This window comes from Haliotis rufescens, unplaced genomic scaffold (assembly GCF_023055435.1).
Source record: "Haliotis rufescens isolate VD_foot unplaced genomic scaffold, xgHalRufe1.0.p SCAF_4, whole genome shotgun sequence".
NCBI classification, from domain to species: domain Eukaryota; kingdom Metazoa; phylum Mollusca; class Gastropoda; order Lepetellida; family Haliotidae; genus Haliotis; species Haliotis rufescens.
Genome location: NW_025964112.1, coordinates 59157867 through 59168310, shown reverse-complemented (window position 1 = coordinate 59168310; position 10444 = coordinate 59157867). Strand labels below are relative to the sequence as shown.

The window sequence follows — 10444 nt, the reverse complement described above, 5'->3', positions numbered from 1 at the left end:
GTCCTAGAGGCAAACGTAATGGATCGAATAGTCAGGCTCCTTGACTTGGCTGATTGTGTGTCATTAATCTGACAGCATTGAGCATTGTTCAAGACTCGATTCCTTACACCCATGACCGCCTCGTGGTCTAGTGGTAGAGCGTCCGCCAAAAGACTTTAAAATATGCTACTTGTTACCCTGCCTGGCGCTCGGTATTAAGGGGATAAAACAAGGACTGGTCGGCAATATAATGTGTCTGAGTAGGGTATTCATGTTAAACTGCCGCATGGTATCTTATTGGGCTTGCACCATAACATTGGCATTTGTCCTGACTAGTACAAGCAGCCACGCACATACCACATCTTACCTCACTTCACTAAGGGCTACCATGCTGTATCAGGAATATTGGTACTTACACAGGCTGATGTTCATTGTCAACTGTAAATTCCACTGAAAGAAAAGTTAAGTATGAACTGTTCCAACAGTTACTTTGATACAATAACATTTAAATTAAAACAAAAAAAACTACCATTTCAGACCTGCCTTTCAGAAAAGCAGTTAATATATCAGCAGCCAGCACCACATTTGACAGCTCGATGGACCTTACAAATCTTGATATTAAAAAAATACACTTCTATGTATTATAGTAACATACATTGCCACTTAATTTTAGCTGATCGAGATAAATAAGTAACTACACATAGACATAGCAGAGGAATGTTTACACCTGCATCCAGTCCCAGACACACCTCACTGAATTTAAACAAGGCACAGAGTAAGGGTATGCCTGAGCTGTCTATTGATCCAGCGTCTGCCCAGTGAGCGGAAATTGAGGGGTTTGATCCCCGGCTGCGTCATACCAAAATAGGTTCAAAGATGGCACTTCTTGTTACCCAGTCTGGCTTTTGGCACTAAGGGGATAACAGAAGGACTCAATGTCCGTATACTGTGTATGTTTTCGGAATAGTATCCTGATAGGCTAGAACGCGCACGCTCTGGCTATTGCACTGAGGGGATTATATGAAGATTCGATGTCCGTATACTGTGTAGATTTTGTGTAAAGTATCACGATGACACAAGCACATGTCGCTATAAAATGAAATAATCTTGAACACGACGTTAAACACCATTTCTCGGCGTGCCAGAAACCTGTGATTGTGAGTTCGAATCCTGGTTCGCCCCAATTTTGTTTCTAGGTTTGTCAGCACCATACCCGTGCTCGTGGGTTTCACCGAAGTGGTAAACGTCCGAGACCTGCATAGTGTATCCTTGTACCCTCAGTGCCAGGGACGTTGCTCAATATATTGATCAGTGGTTTGTCTCATGTATTTACAGGCCGCCGTCATATAACAGCTCTAGTAGTGCCAGATGCGACGTTAAACAATACACAAATAGCAATCAAATAACCACCAGTCTACCCCACCACCAATTGTTGGAGGTGAGGTTAACTAGAGTACTGCATGACCAAATCGTAGATGTCCTACAATCGACAGGGGGCACGGGTGGCCCAGTCGTCTAAGGCGCCACGATTCGCTGTGCAGAGTTACATCCCTTGGGCATGCCAGAAACCTTGCGAAACCTTGAGAAACCTAGGTTTGTCAGCACATACCCGTGCTTTCACCGAAGTGGTAAACGTCTGAGACCTGCATCACTTCGGGCTTTCCTCCCACATTAAGCTGACACGCCGCGATATAACTGCAATACTGTTAAAAGCGGCATTAAACCCAACTCACTCACTACAAATGACAATAGATTAAATGTCCTTTTGAGAGATCTTAAGCACATAACGGACTCTTGACCTAAACAATATCCACAATCCCAATTTAAAACTGCAGGTTAGGACCTGACAGCTGCATTCCAGATGTTTGTAATCTTTAATGTGCGACCGTCAAACCCCAGCTTGGATATGGTAATCAGCGGTGAGATATACTATTTGACCCTAATCAGCCACATCCAGTCCATATGTCGTGTACCGGTTGTGCATCTACTGCCCATTGTATGTCGCTTGTACTGTCTTCCCCAAACGTGATTTACGTTCTAGCAGTCATCAGTTTACCGACCCAACACTAAGGCAGTCTTGTTCAATATTGGACAAAATTATGATCCAAGATTCAAAAGTTTATTACTTCTGCGCACGCCAGTGAGCATGGGTGTATTTGGTAAAAGGCTACAACAAAACAAAACAAAGGAATTACTCCTCATGCAATAAGGTAAACACACATTTATGTTGGTACTTTTACTACCGTGTGGTAGACTTACTTTATATAAATCCGAATCATCCTAGCTTAGCATCATATGATTTACAGTTGGTTTCTGATGCTACATTACATCAGCATTTTCACATACTGAATAAACACAAAACATAACATAAGTTACATCCAAAACATATCTAAAAGGTTCTTAACGATAAAGTTAATAAACTTACACTATGGATGACTGAAGTTCGACCTGATATAGCATGCAATGCTTGAAAACCAACGTAGGTAACCCACGGGACCAATGTCACTGTTGCGACCGACGAACGTTCTAAAACTAGCACTTCCGGTCCTAAGCGAAGCGCATGATCGAGAACCACAAAATAAAATATCACTGTTACTTGTAACGGCACACCGCTATAAAAAAGTTTGTAAATTCCAGTATATAGAGGACCAAAGAAAGCAACCTGACAGTTATTCTTCCAGCGTCAATTGTGTTCTCTGCAAGCCAGAACATAAAAGAATACAATTTCGCCGTATCAACTTTCATCGCGGGTGTACAAACGTAAACGTTTGCAATTGAGAGTAACCTTCCTTGGACCAGTCTTTGGACAACTATTTGCCTTCTTTAATGTCAATCAAAGCAGACCCGTGTCTCTGATCACTTGCTGTTCAAATACGGGTGTAGCTAATCTGAAATTGCAACCTAACATCTATACATCGATACATCGAACGTTCATACTGCTCGCTCATGTAAAAAACGTGAATCTATTATGATCACGATTAATCTCGCCAACATTCTTGAGCCGAGTTTGATATTGAGAAGCTCGACACCTCCGCACTCCGCAATATTCCGGCCATGACGGACAGAAAATCAAGTGATCGATATTGTAAATATAAATTGAGAATGCAAAAGAATAACCAGCCGAAAGATTCCAATTGGCGTAACTGGTCGAAATAGCTGTGGAAATTATATGAATGGACGACTGAAAATTATGACACCAGGTGTTCGCAAACAGGGTGAGCATGTCCTGCTCTACCGGTAGCACCCGCCATTCGTACAGTTTGCATAAATATGTAAGTATGTACTACCTAACAAACCAGACAATGAGCAGCGATAGCTGAATTAGTACCGACGCCCTCACGTATTCCCCACACAGTGGCACGACCGCCTCCGTGGTCTTGTGGTAGAGCGTCTGCCCGGAGAGCGGATGGTCCGGGGTTCGATCCCCGACCGCGTCATACCAAAAGACGTTAAAAGATGGCACTTGTTGTTACCCTGTCTGGGGCTCGGCATTAAGGGGCTAAAACAAGGACTGGTCGGCTCGGAGTCAGTATACTGTGTCTGATTGGGATATTCATGTTAAACTGCGGCATGGTATCTCAGTGAGCTTGCACTATAAATCGGCATCAGTCCGGACTAGTACAAGCAGCCACACAAACACACACACGTACATAATCTTGGAAATGACGTTAAACCCCATTTCACCTCACCTTCTAGGTCTGTTGGCACCAAACTTTTGTTTCAGAAGACTTTGTTCGTTTGTATTACCAACATCGCTTTGGTATTTTGACAGATATTCGTATATATGTTTTCATGTGTGCGTGTACAAGCAATATCAAGGGAATATTTAGCTTTAAATTAGATTTCGGTATCTATATGATATGTAGGGAAACAACTTCTCATCCATTTTTCACATTGATATAGTTCAGCAAAATTAGGGGCGGTGGGGTAGCCCTGTGGTTAAAGCGTTCGCTCGTCACGCCGAAGACGTTTCAATTCCCAACACGGATACAATATGTAAATCCATTGCTGGCGTCCCCCGCCGTGATATTGCTGGAGTATTTCTAAAAGCGGCGTAAAACAATGCTCACTTACTCAACAAAATTGAATGCACATGACATCATCGCATAGTTTCAGATCACACACCTTTAACATGAGTTTCAAGCCTTACATTTGTACGAGGTTGTGTTGAAATATTTGGAAACAAATCCGCCAGTTAATGAAACTGAGGGTCCAGGCTGGACAGTGTTATAACGGTGGAGATTGTGGTAAATTTATTTATTTATACTGATTGTCGACGGCGGCAGATGATTGAAGCGCTGGTAAAATGTCCAGGGTTGTCGGTGGCAGCGAGTGAGTAATTGAGGGTTGTCCGCCTTTGTGTAAACATGAACTTGACAGGCTTGATCGTTCGAGAGTTTTCGGGTGGGACAGTTTCTAGAACGCTGCCTGTATCTTTATAATACATATAAGAGCTTCCCGCCAGTTTCAAACACTATTCCGGATTCAAAAACGGAGATAAGCTCGATAAGCCTATTCATCATTATCAGTTAACATCAGCTCAAATTATGACGATAATAACAATAATCCATATTCATAAGAAATCTAGAAGTGTAAATTGTACGATTCCGACTATATCACGAGCATGTGTTTATGAATATATATCAAACAGTGATGACACTAGGTGTTATAAATGATATTTGAGGCTTACGGCTTTTGGTCTCTATAGTAAATTGGTAAAAGATTAGGCAGTCAAAGAAAAAGAGTCATGATAGCTGATTGTGTTTGAATATTTCAAGCAATTTTCCATGCTGAGATTATTTGGATGAACAGGGTGTAGATAAGTTGGATCAGGCTGCAACCTTGGCAGATAATTACTCTGTTACTCATAAGTGTAATTCTAGGCAGTATGGTTAATCTCCTGGGAATGATCAGGGTAATTTCAGGTAAAGGTCAGTCGGGTAATTCAAGGCCAGGAAAGGTCCGGCCACAACGGCACATGAAATAGTTTACTAGTATATCAATCATTTGCTGCCTCTGACATTTACAACATATATATTTACACTACAACTACCTCCACATGACACACGGGTGGCCCAGTCGTCTAAGGCGCCGCAATTCGCTATGCAGAGTTGCGTCCTTTGGGCATGCCAGAAACCTCTGATTGTGGGTTCGAATCCCGGTTCGCCCCGATTATGTTTCTAGGTTTGTCAGCACCATACCCGTGATCGTGGGTTTCACCGAAGTGGTAAACGTCTGAGACCTGCATCAATTCGGGCTTTCCTCCCACATAAAGCTGACACGCCGTGATATAACTGGAATACTGTTAAAAGCGGCGTTAAACCCAACTCACTCACTCACTCCACATGACACATGAGTATCGATGGAATGGTATACGATGACATGCAATCAACCAAGTCACCGGGCCTAACCACCCGATCCATTTAATCGCCTCTAATGACAAACATAGGTTGCTGGGGACCTATATTCTTGGAGGGAATATCCACAGATCGCAGTATATTTACTATTGTGCGATTCTCTCATGCTGTCGTTACATTAATCTTAACAGATGTTATATACTTTAGTTACATTGTCTTATATGAACATACTAATCAGGAAGAGAATTCATGGATGTCAACTTCTTTATTATGAGGAACATAACGTTTCGGAGTATATGTGCTTACTCCTTCATCGGATGAATGAATGATATGAGGCAGAGTGAATATATATGTACATGTGAGAACAACAAAAGTAATAAGATATCAAAAGGTGGAAACTTAACAAGGGAAAGCAACCTTTCGTTATCTTATTACTTTTGTTGTTCTAACATGTACATATATATGCTCTCTGACTCTTAGCATTCGTTCAGCCAAATTGCTAAGGCAGCAGGCGACCTCTTAAACACTTAAAACAACATCATAGCATTCATTCACCTGATGAAGGAGTAAGTATATACTCCGAAACGTTGTGTTCCTCATAATAAAGAAGTTGACATCCACAAATTCTCTTCCTTATGTGTATGACTCCTAAATGCCCTCCAAAGACATTCATACTAATCGATAACTTCTTTTCTAGGGTTGTGTCCGGACAGATGGACTCAATTCCATGGTGCCTGTTATTTTCTTTATCGTGATCACGAGGAATGGGCGCAGGCTAACGTGAGTGGTGGAATCCGGTAGAAATTTGACTAAACGCATTTGTCTGAATTTGAATCCTGCTAACTTTTCTCAACCACATTTGACTTCATACTTAATACACTGCTCATTTGACCCTGGAAAAGTGCCTGACATGTGATTGTTGTTTATTTATTTGTTTGTTTAACGCCGCACTCAGCAATATTCCAGCTATATGACGGCGGTCTGTAAATAATCGAGTCCGGACCAGACAATCCAGTGATTGACATCATGCGCATCGATCTAGCCAATTGGGATACGATGACATGCATCGACCAAGTCTGCGAGCCTGACCACCCGATCCTTACGGTCGCCTTTTACGACATATGATTGACATTGATTGACGCTAAGATGACCATAAGCCAATGTTGAATGTTGAATAAGAATGTGTGAGTTATGACAACCATAACCATACAATTTCTTTGTGGAACGCGGCCAAAATTATATTATGGTGACTAAAGAAGAAGGTCAACAGGTCATATTATGAATCATAAAGCGGACCTGACGAACATTAGTTCATGAGAAGACTTTTATCTGTCATAGTTTTATTTGACTTTCAACCAAGAATTCAAAGAATCTCATACGACTCTTGCAAAAAAGTTGTTTGATCAGGGTTACAACATTTTAGGCCTCAGTAAAACTGTCACAAGGTCGCATGGTAGGTTAGAGGCGAAAAAATGACTTATCTTTGGATGTCTGTGTCACGGGAGCCAAAGGTGATCAAGATACGCCCATCGTGACAAGAAGCCCATAAACACAAGTCATGCTTATGAAACAGTCGGAATCGCACAATGAATTCTGCCGTTAGCAGATTTTGGGGGGTTATGACGAGGACTTAAATTGGTCGCTTTTGTAGCGTGGTACATAATCTATACTCTGGTATATAGACCACCCATATTTTCAATTAATACTATGACATATTGAAGGCCAGGTCACTGCTTTTGACATGATGAATAAACAGCATTGAAGTAAAACGACATGACTTTGTTTCCCACAAAAACGTGAGACGACCAGAAGTATATTGGCTTCTCTGGATCACACGACGTTATTTTTTAGGGTACATCTGCATGCCATCTTGTGAACTGGTTTCATACATACTGAACGCTTTTTGTTTGATCCAAATGTGATAAAACCTAAATATTAAAAGCGATTAGTGAGGTTGCAACTGTCACCTAATTTTATTTCTTACTGATTCAATATCAGGGAAGACATAGTCCAGACTGTTTGCATATTACAGGATTCGGAGATTTCAGAAAACAGTGGTGTTTGTGTCTACTTCGAACTCCGTTTTTGCAATTTTATGTTGAATCGAAATATTTGTACAACTTCAGACATGTCTGTTTCATATGCAGTACATATGTGGATTTGACTGGGCGGGATTGGTTTCTATTGACTCGTCTGAAGAAAATGAATTTATCAAGAGCATGATGAAAGCAAGCCAAAGTAAGAAAATATGGTTCTGACAATACATTTCAAGTACGTTAGTGTGCATTTCTAGTGTATAAATATTTTTGTAAACAATACTCAAACAAATCCTCGCGATCTCAAATTAACCCCTTGATTTTCATTAACATTTTACCGACCAATCGAACGTCTAAATAAGTAAATAGGAAATAGGTATATCACAGGAAATGCTCGGTAGCAAAAGGACTTGCCACCGCCAGTTATATTGGACACGAAGATTCCTTCCATCAAAAAGATTTTTGACGTCTTTCTTTTGCGTGTCAGTCAGTTTTTCAATGTTGAATTTCTCGCACACTCCATTGTAATTAATGTGACTGACCGCCATGTGGTTGATAATGCCAACCTAACATTGAGGCTGGTTTGTATCTCGTATTCTGATTGGTCCGTTAGACTGAGTAGCGAAGCAAATCAAATTGGCTAATAAAAATCAAGGGCGGAAAATTTGAGATCGTGAGAACCATGGGGATGGATGCAGGGGATTGTATAAGTTTACCGATATGCGAGTCCTGGGGATACAGAATAGGGAGAAAATACAGTTGATTGTTTTTCACGTCTTGGGTTGTTGTTGTTGTTGTTGTTGTACACTCTCACAATTACATTCAGGCCAACAGGTTTGGATTGGTGCTTATGACACGGTGACAGAAGGGGACTTCCGCTGGGTAGGAAGTAAAGAGAAGCTGAACTTTACAGATTGGAGTGCCGGAGAACCCAACAGTCAAACTGACGACGAAAACTGTGTGGAGATGTCAGTCATTCTGAACTATCAGTGGAACGACGACACTTGTACTGTAAAGAAACAGTTCATATGTGAGGGGAGGTAAATATGAGACAAATAAGGTTCACCATTGTGATGCGTTATATACTGGTAACTACATGTGCTACAATTCATCATATCCCCATATTCGTATTAAATTTCAATAAACTCGAAATAAAGATATAATAATGTATGTAATTTAGCTTGCGGCTTGGTTCTGCTGGGTCTGTATTTTCAGAGGTTCTTCTTTTGAACTTATTTTTCAGTCCCGGTGAAAATGTGATTGGTTGAGCTTGCTGTACACACCAAGGAAAACACTTTCATACAATAAACGATTCCGAGCCAAATCGTTGTTTTTACTTTTATTTCCTACGATGGCAAACATATCGGAGTTTATAGAAATCGTATGTGCCCTGGTGCACATATCGTCCTCGAACAGCAATTGGCTGATGGCGAGTTTACGTCATCATCTTCTTCCGATCATGTAGTTGTGCATGTCCATATTGATCAGCAAACATTCTGAAACATTAAAACGGTTAGGTACCTTATTAATTGGTTTGTTGTTTAACGCGGCACTCAGCAATATCCCAGCTATATGACGGCGGTCTTTAAGTAATCGAGTCTTGACAAGACAATCTAGTGACTGACATCATGAGCATCGATCCACGCAATTGGGATACGATGACATGCATCAACCGAGTCAGCGAGCCTGACCACCCGATCCCGTTAGTCGCCTCTTACGACAAGCATGGTTACGGTACGTTATATAAGTTCCAATGTTATACAATGTTTACGACACTCGTGCCTACATTCTCGCTCTTGCTCGGGAAATACCAGAATTTAGGCACTCGTCTCTTAAAAATAGTATGACAAGGACACTCGAGTAATATCCTCTGCATATCGGTAGATCAATCACAAAAGATTTCATAAGAATTGCATGTTGACTTAAAAAGCTTTTAAGCGACAAAGAAGTCAGGTTGTGTTCCATGACATACGTAAGACCTTCCACCATTACTTATCAGTCGCAGGCAATTACCGAGACATGTGAGGTAAGACTTTCCTTCAATTAAGTCGACAGATTGTTTTGTTGCTTTATTATTATTATTATTATTATTATTATTATGACGATGATGATGATGATTATGATGATGATGATGATGATGATGATGTACTGATTAAAATACAAAAATGCAGCAAAGAGGGTTTGGGTGATCCTGGCACAGTCAGGCTGGTTAGGCTCATCATCAACTCAGGGCCCTTGCCCCCTCTACACGCAGCCCAGACTACGAATGGGACTTCTCCTAGGAAGCGCTGCCTAGTCAAACCCACCCAGAACTTTTCGGAGAATGTGAAGACTCCCCAACACTGCCGCCTTCTGTATTACCCAGATTGTCAGAAGGGCTGTATTCCTGGTAGCAAACACGGGTACTCTCCCAATGTCAGTCAACAGATTGGGAGGTACCAAACCTAAGGCACCGAGAACAATGGGGATGCGGACAACTTGGTACTTGGGATGCAAGCGTGACATTTCGAAAGCGAGGTCTGCATATTTGCCATGTTTTTTTCTGAATCTTGTCAATCACATTAGTGTCAAAAGGGCCAGAAATTTCAAATTTCGGGTTTGTTGGCCTGGATAGATCCGAGGTTGTATATGGGCCTATTCCAGAGAATTTTGTATTGATCATTTTCCATGACGCACTCTACATATTCTGGGTCGTACCATGGATGGACCTCTGTGTCAAAACCACAAGCATAGCGAAAGACGATAATAAAATGATAAAGCCACTCCATTATGTCGCTGAAGATACTGTGTTTGTGCCAAAGCTGGGTTTAAATAACACTGATTTAATCGTTCCAATAATTAATGTAGGATAAAAGCCGATTGTCGGATTTACGAGTGTTGGATTAACTGGACTTGACTGTATGAGAAACGCCATAGTAAATTGGCAAACAAGTTGACAGTAGATGCAGAATGTCCTTATTTACCATTCAAGTTTTGTATTGACTAATGACCTAGTTAGTAGGTTCCTAACCTCTGCACATGTATTCACTCGTTACGCCATCTTTATTTTTCGATAAGACATTTTAACAAATT

General features: G+C 41.1%; 1 protein-coding gene and 1 long non-coding RNA gene across 2 annotated transcripts in view; one reads left to right on the top strand and one right to left on the bottom strand.

Annotated features, from left to right (window-relative positions):
* LOC124113912 overlaps window positions 1-2532 on the bottom strand; it is a 29688-nt gene extending 27156 nt beyond the window's left edge. The window contains exons 1-2 of the long non-coding RNA XR_006857822.2: window positions 2405-2532; window positions 396-429 (exon numbers count right to left, since the gene is read on the bottom strand). This is a non-coding gene — a long non-coding RNA (uncharacterized LOC124113912). The remainder of the gene's footprint in view (window positions 1-395; window positions 430-2404) is intronic.
* Window positions 2533-6033: 3501 nt separating this feature from the next.
* Window positions 6034-8696, top strand: LOC124129140 (perlucin-like). Its single transcript, XM_048382375.1, has 4 exons — window positions 6034-6116; window positions 7484-7574; window positions 8199-8412; window positions 8616-8696. Exons 2-4 carry the CDS (start codon window positions 7556-7558, stop codon window positions 8638-8640), a joined length of 258 nt encoding a protein of 85 aa, XP_048238332.1. The 5' UTR covers window positions 6034-6116; window positions 7484-7555; the 3' UTR covers window positions 8641-8696.
* The last annotated feature ends 1748 nt before the right edge of the window (window positions 8697-10444 follow it).

What these genes read in the sequence shown, in the direction of transcription:
- LOC124129140 (XM_048382375.1), top strand. An exon ending in CAGTTCATATGTGAGGGGAG is followed by an intron (nt 8,413 to 8,615) that starts GTAAATATGAGA and finishes CTTATTTTTCAG; the next exon opens with TCCCGGTGAAAATGTGATTG.